At 42.6% G+C, this 15,167-nt stretch overlaps 1 protein-coding gene across 1 annotated transcript; it reads right to left on the reverse strand.

Moving 5' to 3' along the window:
• Window positions 1-2,420: 2,420 nt before the first annotated feature.
• LOC149870193 (toll-like receptor 1) lies at window positions 2,421-14,411 on the reverse strand. The gene is made up of 2 exons (XM_090035759.1): window positions 14,245-14,411; window positions 2,421-5,685 (listed from the first exon to the last, which is right to left on the reverse strand). The coding sequence occupies exon 2, from the start codon at window positions 5,619-5,621 to the stop codon at window positions 3,663-3,665; it is 1,959 nt and encodes a 652-aa protein (XP_089891885.1). The 5' UTR covers window positions 5,622-5,685; window positions 14,245-14,411; the 3' UTR covers window positions 2,421-3,662.
• Window positions 14,412-15,167: the final 756 nt, after the last annotated feature.

Below are 15,167 nucleotides of genomic sequence, written 5' to 3' on the forward strand. Positions count from 1 at the left end.
TGGAAGTCTGGTGCCTTGCTGCTGCCTCCCTACACTCCCAGTGAGAGACTTGTCATGCCTCTCGCTTAGGAACACTGAGGCGAAGAACTCGTTGAGTTCAGCCTTGTCCCCTCTGTCCGTCACCAATTGTTTCTGCCCATTTAGCAGGGGTCCTATTCCTCCCTGGGCCTTCCTTTTACTCCCTATATATCTAAAAAGCAATTTCTTATTGTCTTTTACTTGGGTTGCCATCCTCAGCTCCATGGAAGCTTTGGCCTGTCTAACTGCCTCCCTACAAGCACGAGCAGAAGAGGTATATTCCTCTTTGGTGATCTCTCCCTGTTTCCAGTGTTTATGTGCTCCCCTTTTGGCCCTTAGTCTGCCCTGGATTTCTCTGGTCAGCCAGGGAAGCCTCCTGGCCCCTTTCCCTCTTTTACCTTGCACGGGGATCGTCTCGCTTTGTGCTCGAAGGATAGCTTCCTTGTTACAAGTCCTCTTGGGTTTGCAGGATCATCCCCCTTGCTGCTCATGGATTTGTCTCCAATTAATAGAATGTGTGTCCAATTAATAGAATCCCTCCCCTGTAGTCAGATTCCCTCAGCATTGGTTTGTGCCTTCATCAAAAAGCCCCATTTCTAAGTTCCTTCAATCCTCCCTGATTCAAGCTTCTTTGTCCATATGGCCCCTTAGAAATGCTGGCATTCTAAAGGTTTATACCAACATCTCATCAGTTTGACCCTCTCCCAGTGTCCATTCATTCAAACTCTTACCCTCTGCAAAGAAGTGGGAGAAAACTGGTTATATTTGGCAGTTTAGTTTTTGTTCTTCCCAGGCAAGACCTTTAGCAAACAACCTATTCAAAAACAATGCCACCCTTCAAGCCCCTCAGCTTAGTGGGTGTGAGGTAAAATCATTGCAAAGGATATCACTAACACATAAACCTATAGACTGTTAACAAAATTAAACCTGGCCAAAAACCTAATGGCCTACAATGAAATCTTGTTCAGTTGAAGTCAGTGGTAAAACACTGGTTTCACTTAGCTCCAGATATCATCCATGCTGCCTGCTACAATGCATATTGTCATCTGCTGGGTAATGATGCTTCAGGAGGGAAGATAGTTTTCTCTGTTGTGAGCTAAATCCTCTGACATTCCCAGTTCAATGGCTTTACGTGAGGTTTGCACTCTACACTTTTGTAGCAGAATTATTCACAGCTAGAATCCTAGACTAGGTACCAGAAGAAACAGATGCCTGTGGTAATCCCATTAGCCCAGAAGGTCCCCAGCCCAGGAGTTCTTAACTGGCAGGCCAGATCTGGTCTGTGGGCTGTATTTTGCCTGCCCCTGGCTTGAATGCAGTTGACTCTGTTGGGGCTCGAACCAAAGAGCTACATGGTAAATCATTAGACTTTTGGCTTTGGACTAATATCATACGTCATCTGCACTAACCTGACAGGGGAGATACCATGATGATGGTTTCAACCCAGGTGGCTTTATTTACCTGGCAAGGGAGATCCCCTTCTTCCTAGCCATGAATGACTTGGTGTAGTTGAGGGTAAAGATCTGTCGATTACACTGTGGGGACCCCTGTGAGAGTCAACTATAGCTTCCCAATAGGAGGATCTTGGCTATACAATTTATGGTGATGGAGGATTACTCTTGGGCTCTTCCTCTAACTTGCTTTTATGGCCTTTTGGCTAAGGGCAAGTAAGACTAGGGAGCATCTGAACCCCAAGGCCTCTGGGCTTGCGGCTTGCCCATAGGATACCTTCCATGGATTTGGGAGTATCTGACGCCCCAGGCTGAAAAGTCTGGGAGGCAGGAAACTTGCTGGTGGTAGCACCACACTCGGAGCTCTGCTTTGTCAGTAGACTGAGGAAGTGTTTTGGCTCATTTGGCCTGCAACATGAAATTAAAAAAAAAGTCTGCACTATATAGTAAATGGCCACATTTATATGAGATGCTGACCATGTAGTAGCTCATTACTACTGCACAGTAGTGTCGCATGGCATGAAGCATATTGTGATGCTACTGCACTGTAGTAACAAGCTACTGCACAGTCAGCATTACAAAAAAGCTGTTCAGAGATGCTACTGTGTCGTAACTTTGGTTACTGCAGTCATTTAGTACTTGTGTATACACAAGTACCACACATCTACATAAGTACTAAATGATTACGCAGTAACTACTGTGCAGTCATCATATTGTGTAGATGCAGCCACTAGATACAAAAATGCTGCTGTTTAAAAGTGTATTTATGGAATACCTGTGTTAAAACTTGCAGCAGCTTTAAAAAGGTAAAATACATCAATTCTGGGTGAACTAAGTCTATGGGTACCCATAGTATGTTGCCTATGTGAAAATTACTACAAGCATGTTTATTTCAAAGTCACTGTTTTCTAACTTGTCCCTGCCTCTATGTACTCAGGGAGAGGAGGGCCAGACAGTAAGCGGGGGAGGAAAAAGGGCTGTAGGGAGAAGGTGGTGGGGCACAGGGCAAGGGGGCCATCAATTCTATACCTAGAAAATTACAATAAATGTATAATTCTCCATATACAGAACTTTATTATTGGGGGGGGGCCATCTTATGTTGAGAGTTGTCTTATATTCAGGGTCATATAAAGACAGTACTTTGGTATTCAGTAGGTCTGTGCAAAGTAGCTAGTATTTGCTTCAGATTCAGCCGATTCAGGAGGCAGTGATTGCATTCGATGATTTGAATTACTGTCCTGAATCGATTCGGCCAAATCAGATTCAGAGATTTAGCCACTGCCGAATCAGCCAAGTCTCCAAATCAAACAGGCCGCATCCCCCCACCCACTCTCACAGCCCCGTCAATGGCTGCCCTGCCTGCCCTGCCTGGCTTTAAAAAAAAAGCCCTGCACTCACCAGCCCCCCCACTGTCCCACGCAGCATGGGGGGCTCTGCCATGAGCTCCTATTCCTCACATGCTCTCCCAGCCCCAGCCTCCCGGCTCTTTAAAAACAAAAAGAATCCAGCACTTACCAGCTCCTGCCACATGGGGTGGAGCTGGGGGCAATCCCCACTGCCCCATGCTGCATGGGGGGACTCTGCCCCCAGAAGCCCCAAGGGCCAGTGCAGCAGCCAGTCAGCGCGGGGCTTTTTTTTCTTAAGAGCAGGGATGTTAGGGCCGGGCAGGGCAGCCATTGACAGGGCTGTGAGAGCAGGCGGAGGTCAGAGGAGTGCTCAGGGAAGCAGGCAGGGGATGGGGCCTGGTGGGGCTCCCCCCATGGTCCCCGCTCTCTTCCTACAGCCCTCTCCCTGCTGGCTCCCTACTTACCAGCACAGAATCTGGGTCCAGTTCCCTGCGGCAGCGATCAGAGACTGCCCGAATCTCCAAATCTCTCCAAATCTCTTATGAATTGATTCAGACCTTTTTACTGGTCTCCGAATTCGATTAGGATTCAGAGATTTGGGCGCTCAATCGGGCCAAATCCCATCCGAGTCAAATCAGCAACTGAAGATTTGCACAGCCCTAGTATTCAGTGCATATTGAGATTTACAAGATCATAAACAAATTATTTCAACTGATACTTAAATTATAATTGGGTGGAAACATGAGTGTAATAAGTGGAACATACTAATATATACTCTGCATATCCTGATATTTATTATTCATCTGAAAAAAAAGTGTTAGTAAATTAATTCTTAGTCTATTTCTGACTAACTTCTTTCAGCAGACACAGGCAGATTAAGGTTAATTGCTGCCCTAAGGTTAGCCCAGAAGAGTCTTTGTTTGCTTTTCTCCTTGGGCCACTCCAAGTACGTTCTCTTGGCCATAAGTGCTTTCAACTTGTGATACCGAGCAGGAATGATATACTGAGGAATTGGGTCCAGTAAAATGAGGATCAAGCTGTTTGAGCTCTCGCTAAACAATTTGTGGTGGGCAAAGTAAAGCTCATAATGGCACCATTCACTCTGCACAAAATTGGGACTCAGAACAAAGATGGATTTGTAGCTTTTCTCAATGCAGTTAATGATGTTCTCCACAATGCTTTTGCCTGGAATGAAGTTCCTCTCATGCACACACAGCTGTATGGACCCCTCTTCCCTCTCCAGATTTGGTATCAGATCATTCTTCACCCATAAAGAATCATGTTCACTGTATGAAATGAAAGCATGAAACTGTAAATGGCTTGGTAGCTCCTCAGGGTAACTGTTCCAAACCCGTCGCTTTGTTTGTGTCCACTGCCACATCATCTTCAAATACCACGGGGCATCAAAATAGGTGCACAGAAAAGACACCAAAGCCACAAGGACCACTGTAATGATTAGAACAGTGACAAGCAAGAGAATTGTATTGCAAGCTATTTCGGACAAATGGAAATCCTTTAGTTGGGTTCCTTTCCAGCCTTCTGGATATTCACATACATACAATTCTGGCCAGCCCCCCAGCCTTGCAGGGCCTTGTTTTGCATGATTAATAAAGTCTTGTAGTTCACAAGAACATTTGAATGGATTTAGTCCTGCTTTTAGCTCTCTGATATTTTGACAGCTTTGGAAGAAATCAGAAGACGGTGTAAGAATTTGATTCATTTCTATATTCAAGAATTCCAAAGCACTGAAATGCCTGCACCCAGGCAGGTCAGTGAGTCTATTAAAGGCAATATTCAACTCGCTCAAAGCTTCCAGCTTAGTAATCTCCTTGGGGATGGTACTGATTTGGTTATTTTGCAGATCAAGTACCTGGACATGGAGTGGTAAACATCTGAAGACTGCATCTGTCAGTTTGTTTGAAGACAAGTTCAGTTTGACTAGAGTTTCAGTCCAGCTGCAGTGCTTCTTCTGTTCCTCATCACACTTCAGTGGATTCTGACTCATATCCAAATATTTCAAAGATATCATTTCTCTAGTCATTGAGCTCACCTTAGAAAGTTCTCTAAACTGATTCTTCCTTAAAATGAGTGTTTCCAGGTGAACTAAGGTTTTGCAGTCTTCGAAAAGTAGGTCAGTAATATCATTGTTTGCAAAGCTTAAGTACCAAAATGGACTAATTGTTGAAGGGCAAAGCATATGCAACATTTTTGAATCAGATATTGTCAATGCTAGAATGTTCATCTCTGAAAATACCAAGTATAGGTCAGACTGGGTAAAATATAAATCCGTGATGGAAATTTTATCTATTGTCAATGCTTTTAGAGAGGTATCAACATAATTAAAATGTTGTTTTTCAATATTGTCTAACTGTGTCATATTGTGGATATTAAAATATTCAACAGATGTTTGCCATACAAGCTCCAGAATTATGATAAAGTCTTTCCAGGTTACCACAATGTTTTCCAGTGTTAGATTTTTTAATCTTGATTTTTTATTGAATTCTGACAATAATTGTTTTAAATCTTCGATTCCTTTATTTGAAATATTTGACAATCCTAAACATTCTGTAGTATTTTCTATAACCACCCAGTTAGATTGGGTATTTTGAGGGTTTGGGGCCCTAAACTGAAGACTCTCTGCATCTGACTGTGGCAGGCTCTTGGCTTCAGAGTCATCTATTACGTTATTTGAATAATTTTTGGTAAATTCATTTTCCTCTGACAACTTGATATTGTTCCAGAGAGTTAATGCAAGGACACAACCACAGAAAAAAAAGTTTGCAACAGGTCTTCCATTTTCTGGCATGTTTTCTTACGTTCTTTAGAGATGCTCGCTGCTCTTTATTATCCCTGCATCTTGATTTCTAATCCTGTAAAAATAATTCACATTAAGTCATCATCACAGTAATGATTACATGGACAGCAACTTAAGTACTAGGGTCCTGTTTTGTCAAATGCTGAACGACCTCCTCTTCCCCTGATCTTAATAGAAATTAATTGTATTCAGGAGAGGCACAGAACATTAACTTATATTTCTTTATTCTCTGTTACAGGTAAAATATCAAAATTACAACTTTTTAAAATCTACTAACTTTACTTATAATTAATTCATTTATCCTAAAATGCATCTGATTGACAGCTCAGGAGAGTAAAAGCTATTATTTATAAATAGAACTGTTACCACAGAAGCAGGGACAATGCACATTTTTCTACCCTTGAACTTTGAACTGAAGGGATTTGCCAAATGAAGGTTTTCCAGAGTTATCCAAGTCTTTGGATTTGCTTCTGAAAAGTGCCATTTAGCCTCACTGGGTGCATCTACACAAGACACTTTACTGAAGATTAGAGCTAATTACCGCACAGTAAGTTTCACTATCTACACATGCAGACACTTACTGAGCAGTAATTGGCTCTAATCACCAGTAACTATGCCACCTGCAAATGCAAGTAGACAATTAACTCTTGATTATTTACTACACAGTAGCACTTGTGTAGATGCCTGACCGGGAGCACATTTGCTCCTGGTCAGCTGGGCAGCAGAGGGTAGGAGATTGTTCCCTGCTGCTGAGGCACACTCCACCACTAGAGTCCCAGCAGGGACAATGTCTCCCTGCCCTGGCAGCTCCCAGCCCCCACTCAACAGGGCTGGGCCTGGCAGATCCTTATCTCCCAGCTCAGGCTGTATGATTGCGGGGTGGGCTCAGAGATCCTTCTCTCCAGCGCCAGCGCTGGGAGATTTTTTTCTCCTCTGCCAGCTCTGCTGTTGCAGAGATGGCACTGGGACATTCTTCTCTCCCAGATCCAGCTCCATAGTCATGGAGACAGCAATGGGAGATTCTTCCTTGCAGGCTGGCAAAGTTCCATCCTGCAAGGGGTTGCTTAGGGCTGGGGGGATCGGGATGCAGGCTTGGGGTTCCCTGCCCTGCTGCCCTCCCCACCAGTGAGGTACTCACTGACAACCCAGCAGCAGTGGGGGTGATGGAGCAGAATTGTGCCCCCCACTGCTCCTGGACAGGCTCCTGGACATATGTTCAAGTGGCACATCTGGGAGCAAAAAACTCCAGAGCAATTAGGCCCAGTATTTATATGTATGCATTAATTTTACAGGTAGACAAGCCCACTCTGAGCCTTAAGAGCACCTGATCAGCACTTTTCAGGTCTAGGTTATGGGAAGGGAGACAAAGCAATGCGACTACAGGCACAGTCATGAAAGTTGGTAACTACTCTATAAAACAAAATCATCAGCCACCAGGTACCTAAAACCAGGGGAGGATTTAGTGTTGTGTTCTGCATGAATGAACCCCAAATACCCCTGAAGTCTTGGATTATCATGTTTCTAATGCGTCAGAAAATAGCTTATAATATTGTGCAAGGCATTTTAAATATTTAAAGTTAGAACTTCATGAGTACAAAAATAGATTTGTTGAGTCAACTTTCTAACATGGACACAGTCATATTGGTCCAAAGGGACCTATATCCATATAGCTTTTTAGGTAAAGTTACAGAACTCAAATGAGTTTACTCTTATCTCTTACAGATCGATGCAGAATGACATAATACATTTTAGCTGACAAAATACATATAAAACACAGCTCATTTTCTGAATATGTTTCATGATATGAAACATCTTAAACTAATCGTGGGTATACTTAAATATAAATTAATAAAAAATATAGTTTCTTACCAGGAAGTCCTGGTCCCCATGTAAACAGAAAACGTTTATGGGAAATGACAGAAAGCAAAACTTCCTGGAACCCAAAGAATTTACATAACAACATTAAACAATACGCAAACCTCCCAAAATCTGTTTGCACCATCTACTGACTTCTTATGAAATTACACATGATTTTACCCATTTTGATATTTTTCCAAATACAACATTAATATACCTTTTGCCTCAAGTGATTATATTATTGAAGTGGATATTTTCATAGAATCATAGACAATGCAGGTTGGAAGGGACCTCAGGAAGTCATCTAGTCCAACCCCCGCCTCAAAGCAGGACCATCCCCAACTAGATCATCCTAGCCATCTTATGCTTTGCAGTAGCCTAATAAAACTCCTTAATCCTCTATTTCATCTTTTTGCTGAATTTTTTAAAAAATAAATTAAATATTTTCTTTTGAACACATTTTAGATTGACAGCCAAATATCCTCTCTTAGAACTAAATCATAATAATCCAGGTCACGTATGGCACCTTGAGATTAAGTGAGCACACTATGGAGTCTTGGTTAGTTGAAGGTAGATGAGACTTTCCTTTCTCACCCCTTCTCATTTAGGAAAACACTTAATTGGAAAAAACTTCTGACTGGTTCCACTTATAATATAGTACCACTTAGTTGTGACAACATGTTAATTTTAAAAATTCTACAATTAATTAGCCACCTTGAGATCTAAAATCATGTAACAATTCTGCTAGCAGTTTTGCCATGTTGAGTAATATTTACATGGTAAGTCATCCCAGTAAAATCTGTGGGCTAGGTCCTCCCAGTATTTCTGGTTTAGTGTTTCCCAACATAACAAACTGATAGAACAATTTATGGTGCATCAGTGAAATTGCAGAAGCAACCATAAGAACAATCTCAAAAGTGACTAACTTTGTCTTAATCCTCTTTGTTACGACACCTTTTAATATGGAGTTTTCAACAAAGCATGGCAGTCAGGGAACAGGCAGGAAAGATAACACACATGACAATGCAGCAGAACATGGATAAACACTGAAAGAGCTCCTTAGACCAAGCTCCATACCTTACACTGCTGTGTCAGTTATATCACCAAATTTTCCTATACCAGTCCCATGGCCAGTTGGGCCCAAACCATGCAAAACTGAAATGGGCAAAAATGTTCACATCAAATAATAGTGTATAAAATAGCTCTATACAGACTATATCATCCATCTCTGTCATGGCAGTTATGGTGAGCTGGAAAGACTATGTCATTTGTCCCAAAGAGGGTGGTCAGAACAGAATGCTTGAGACCACCAATCTTGCTACCAGCAACTCACTCCTCTTTTTCAGTCTAAGCCTAACAGTTCCGCTACAGCATAATACTGAATATGACTCCAGGTACACCTTATGTAATCTCAAAGGATCTGCCATGTAGGGGAGAGATGCAGAATTTTAATTATCTGGCAATATTGACAACCATTGTCAATGTTTCAATGTCATACTAGTGCCTAGATTGTGTCCAACATGTTAGAAATTAAAGAATAAATTAAAAGGTAAAACAATCATAGTATCCTTTGTGCTAATTCATGTTCTTATCCATGATGTCTTCACCATATTCATTCACAGGTTAAACAATGGGGCAGGGTTTGCTTCTTGGTGACCTATGGTTCAGTATTAGGTCCCTGCCCTTTAGTAGACAATGACAGGACATGCCCCAAGGGCTGCTGTGAAACCCACTGTGGACCACCTAGTCTTGCCCTTGCTCCGGGTCCTCTGTCTAACCCCTCTTTCTAACCCACCTGCCATGCTTTGATGTTCTCTTTTTGTTGATTGGGAGGCTGCCCAAGTCCTGGAGTAGGCCCCCTGGTGCCTAGCAGACCTGCTCAGTGTCTGGCCTCTGGGCCAGCTGTCCACCACCAGAACCTTGCTTGCTTTTCTGAGGATGGCTCCATACCCAGTCAAAACTAGCTGAGCCCAATAGGCACAACTCAACCTCAGTGGTCACAGCTCATGACCCCAGTGGACCAAACTCAACCTTTAAGGGCTCCAAACATGGCCTCCACTTCCCCTGTAGTCCTGCCCCTGCCTTGCAGGTGTCACTTGATTATCCTTCCTGTATGGACTCCAGCCCTCTTGGCTCCGGCCCACAAGTTACTCTGGCTGTAGGCCTCTAGCCTGGGACACTTACTGTGGCCCAGCTTCTTGGCCTGCACCTCTTTAGTAATATTAGGCTCCAAGCTCTCAACTTCAGCCTGCCTGTATTTCGCTCTCAGAGTCCCTGGCCCTGTTTCTCATGTTGTCCTAGCCCCCTGGCAAGGCTGCTTTCCGTCAAATCCAGCCCCCTGGTATCCATGACCCAGGCAAAGCTGCTCTTGCTTTGTGCTATCCCCTAGCCCTTTAACTAGGCCCCAGGCCCTCTAACTGGGCTCAGCTGCCTGAGTCCTGACTGCTGGGCTGCTATCCTCAGCCTCAGTTTGGCTTTAGCTCCATGCAACTTCTTATATCCCAGATCCTGGAAGGGCTCTGTTTGGGCTTCAGCCTCCCCTACTGAAGAGTACTTTCTAGGCACCCCAACCTGTGGCCTCCTTACCACCCCTATCAACTACATCCAGTCCTCTGGTTCTCTTCCAGCTACTGATTACACCTACCTCTCCTGGGTCTCCCTGGGTCCCAGCAAGCTTTAACCTTGCAGCTTCTGGCTCTTGCAGCTTCCTAAAGCGCTTGTGTTGCTTAGCTTCCCTGCTGTTGCACCCCAGGCCAGTAGAAGCTGTGCTCACAGTGGGAGTTAGAACCAAGTTGGGCTTCCTGGTTGAGGGGCCAGGTTTTTAGTAATACTGGGCTTCATCTCTTTTGAGTCCTGTGGCCTTCTCTGAGGCCAGGGGTTTCTAACTAGCCTAGTACTCAGTGTGCTCTCATGTTACAGCTTAAACTACTGGTCTGCCACCCCTGCCCTCTCCGCTGCTGCACTTAAACTCCCCATAGCTTTCCCTGGCTGCTTGTTATTCTGCAGCTGGTCCCTGCATTTGCGGTTTTTTGATGTTAACTTCCTACTTTCTATGTAGCAGGGCTTGGGGGGCCCTGCTACATCAAGCTAATAGCAACTGTCAAAATGACAGTCAATTTCATGCCTGCCAATGCAACAGGGGCCAAGATCAGCATAGGGCAACGGATCACAACCTTGTAGACACACCAACAGCAGAGACTTCCTCAGCCTGATGAAGGGTTTTTAAACCTCAAAGCTTGCTAAGAAAATGTTTTTCCAACTATTTAAGTTGGTCTAATAAAAGATATCAGATTCACCCAAAGAACCTTGTCTGCCTATGTCCTTAGACCAACACGGCTACAACCTACACCCTACTTAGACTCAAGGCATTCCTCAGAAATTACTAACCTCAGTTTTCACTTGTTTTTTGCTTAGGGAAAAATAAGAGAGTAGTTCTTTTGTTGCAAAGAACTCAGAAAGACTTCAACAAGGCAGAATGTTTTTAAATCTATGGATTCCTATTTGAAGTATCTGGCCACATCCAGACAAGCACACATGTGCAGTATGTGGCAAGGCAGACCCTGCAATGCAGATGGGGGCGGGCAGGGTTTGAACCCCCAGAGGTCCTGGGGCCAAAAAAAAAAACATGCCAAAAAAAGTGGGGCAGCACACATGGAAGCAGCGTGTGCCACCCAAAACAGAGCCTGGCCGATCAGAGCCACACTCCAGCTGCCAACCAGGATCCCAGCTGCAGAAGCACCATGGCTACAGCTCCCCAAGGCCCTCAGGACCCCAGGTAAGGCTGATGGGGCCAGCACAGTTGCTGGCCCCAGCCTCCCCTATCCCCTCCAGGGTAACCTGTCATGCACTACAGGGTGCATGGCACAGGCATTCCTGGGGGCCAAGTAGAAGCAGTGCAAGGTGTGCCGCTGAAACATCCCCAGGGAAACAAACATCTGTGCTCATGTGGACGTGGCCTCTGAGTTTATCTTGTGAATCATAGTTGTATACCTAATAGTGCTAACATTGTGTACCATCCTGGGACACCCTTAAAAGGATTTCAAGGCACCCTGGTGTTAGAATTACACAGCTTGCATCTTGCTCTTGATAAGAAAAGAACACTGCCCAAGGTTCTTCTTTCGTCCTCCTTACTCTTTCACATGCTTATTACAGAAACTGGAATTTAACTGCATAGCCTTGGGGAATGAACTGTTGATGAACCCTTGTGACATTGAGCATGCTTAATTAGCTGTTGCATATTTACCTCTCCGCCCTCCCTACTCAAATGACTAATTATACTATACATGCGATGTATGTGATGATGTAGTTACATGTATGTTTGTATGAAATGGAAGTAAGCTGCAAGAACTTCTGTGTCTGCGCACGCGCCCAGGAGATTTGAGAAAATAAATGCCGTTTGCAAACACAATCAGGGGTCAGAGTTAATTTGAGCATCTAGCTCTGCTCTGACCTTTGCTTGCAAGCAAATAGACCCTTAAGGGCCGACTGACGTCTGTGATCTCTGCGCGCCTCCAGGGAATGAACCGCTGTTTGGGCAACACTGGGGTGCTGCAGGACCCTGGTTGAGAATCAATGGCTTAAGGCTATGCAACTGCATGGTTTGCACTGTCCCATTGGGGACAATGAGTTGGGTATGCTCATCCAAATGTCAGTCATTCTGTTTATGTTCAGCAGAAGGGTTAATGTCGCTTTCACACCATGTTCATTCACAACTTTTTTATATGGCTGTAGCACTATATTCTTTCATTTCATAAATGATAAGCATCTTCCCTAAAAAAACCTTAAACGTACATTAAGGAAACACGCTGGTGAAATCTAGCCCTAAATGCAGATTTAGAACAGAGGTGTAGGTTGTAGCTGTGTTGGTCTAAGGACATAGGCTGGCAAGGTTCTTTGGGTGAATCTGATATCTTTTATTAGACCAACTAATTTTATCAAACCTGATTTTAGATAAAATCATCTTTTATTATTTGATCTAATAAAAGATATCAGATTCACCCAAAGAACCTTGTCCGATTTAGAACAAACTTTTATGACAGCAAAGACCAGCAGAAATGTTTCTATGACCCTATCCGTTTATTGTTAATGCAGTGTTAACCGACCTTTTATGTGGAATCCAAACAGTACAACATGGTGCTAATCAGTGAGAAACTAACAGTGAAATTGAATACAACCAAAGGTGAAATAAACTTAACAGCAACATATAAAGACATAATTACTGAAAAATAAATTCAGTTTAAGAGATGCCTCCTCTTCAGAACATAATGCATGATTATGCCCAACAAGGCATATATATCTAGCTTTGGTAGAATTCAGTTTTTATTTGTAATGATATCAATGGCTAAATCAATGTTTATTTTTAAGCATTTCTATTTTATCCATTAAAATATTCAGGATTGTGCAAAATTAGGGGTCTGGGGAGCAGACAATTTAGTAATGATGATATACTGCTAAAAGCTTTATAAAATCATGTCAGAATATAAAATATTATATATATATATATATATATACACACACACACACACACACCATAAATCAGTAAGTCATATCTGCTTTAAACTATTCTGTTCATTCATCAGGAAAAAGCAGGACAGGCAGAGACCAGAAGAGGAGCTCTGGGAATGTGGGGAGAGGTGGAAGTAGCAGCAGTGGTGGCTACCCTTGCCCCTCCCCACCCATGCTTAGCTGGTCTGACCAGGGCAGGGCGCTGGAGCCACAAACACTCTTGTTATCTTCCTCCAGTCCTGAATATGTGAATGATCAGCTAATTGCTTAATTGATGGGTCATTAGGCTGGAACCAGCAGCTAATTGCTTAATGGACCAGTCATTAGGCCGTCCATTGTTTTCCTCTTAACCCCTCCCCTCTCTGTCCTTCCATCTCTTTCTCCACCATCTAGTAATAGGGGTAAGGGTTCCCTGCTGTAGTTCCCTTTCAGTAAATTTTGATTATTACCAATGGAAATATTTTTCCATTAGTCTGTGAGTTTGAGGTGAAACTGATGTTTATCAATGTTTATTGATAAAAATCAAAACCTGTCAAGCCTAATCGTATCCTTTTCCATTTCCCACATGTATTCATCCTACTTAATAACCCTGACTACAAAAGTTAACAATACTATTTTATAGGATTTTACATTTCTGAAACATTTCTGAAACATGCAAGACTTTTCATAGGATTTGTAAACCTGACACTAAAATCTGCTCTTTTAAAACAAGACTTCACCACCCACTAAGGAAAAGGGGTCTCTGACATTGAGCTAAGGAATATAAAAAATGCTATACTGGGTTGAACCAATGATCCAACTATCCCAGTATCTTGTGTCCAAAAGTGGTAGAAGTCAACACTATACAGAGGGAGTAACCAAACTGGATCTCTCGAGTGATCTATCCCATATTCTGTACCCTCCCTGCCAACCACCATTTATTGGATTAGAGATGCCAGAGGAAACATTGCCAACCATTCTGTCCAACAGCCAGTAGTAGATCTATCTTTCTCTACTTTCTCTGTCAATTCTAGCTCAAGTCAAAAGAATACACTTACACTTGCACAATGCCTACTGCAAGGAAGAGGCTGATCTCCAGATTCTTTTGAGATTTACTTTTCAATGAATACTACATATCAAAACATCAATACAATCCTGTAAATTAAAAGAATGTAAAATCAAGTATTCAAGCTCACTGATCTACCCTGGTTTTTACACTTATTAAAATACCCTAGAAATATTTTACTTTAATAGTTATTCTAGTTTCACCTACCTTAAAATGGAAATTGTTTGGTACTTTCCTTGATATTTAAAAATGTTGAAATTTGATGTGTCTGTAACAGCCCAGTTCTCAGTACTCTGTGTGTGATGTCTGGTACTAAAATACCTCAGTGATTTATGGCATATATCCTTTTGCCTGAAGAGTAACCGGTTATTCCTCTTTCTTCTGTAGAGGAAGAACACTGGTTTCAAAGAGTTGTGATAAACGTGGCACTAGTTTTCAAACTTTGTATGTCCTGCTTTTAAAAATGAGGAAGGAAAGTGAAGAGTAAACCAAGAACCACTAGCTGTTTAGCAAGAGACTGCAGTCAACTTTTTCCTGGTCAAAATTTGACACAAAACTCATTTCACAACATTACTGGTATTTGACTGAACAGCAACTTACTAGAAATTAGCCTCAATGTTTTAATATTTAACTGCAGTTTTTTGATACTACCACCATATAAATACATAATTAGTGTTTTTGGTGGTATTGCAAAAGATGTTGCCACATTTGGAGTGGAACAACACTAAGCCTGATGTTTTTGGTGGCATAATGCAGAGATCTATAACATTGTCATGCATTATCATGTCATAGGTGGTGTCTGTCTGAATATTAAATTTTAGTAAGAGCTATGAAAAACAGCTAACTGGCAATAAGGCTATGTGGGTGGTTCCTTTCTTGGAACAAGGCATCAGAGTTCACAGATTCATTGAATCTGATAAGCTGCACTGTGAGCACTTTTCCTAGGGCCTCAAACTTGCAATCTCTTAGGCTAGCAGTTGTGAACCTTAGTGCTCATGCCACCCCTCTTATGTGGAGAGTGTCTGTATAAATAAGTAACAGCTATGAAAAAAGGTAACTCACAATAAGGCTACGTGTTGGGTTTTAATTTTGGTACAGAAGGTGTCAATGTTGAAGAAATGTGCACTGTT

The sequence above is a fragment of the Crocodylus siamensis genome, chromosome 2 (assembly GCF_052110815.1).
Source record: "Crocodylus siamensis isolate JL-2025a chromosome 2, ASM5211081v1, whole genome shotgun sequence".
NCBI lineage: Eukaryota > Metazoa > Chordata > Crocodylia > Crocodylidae > Crocodylus > Crocodylus siamensis.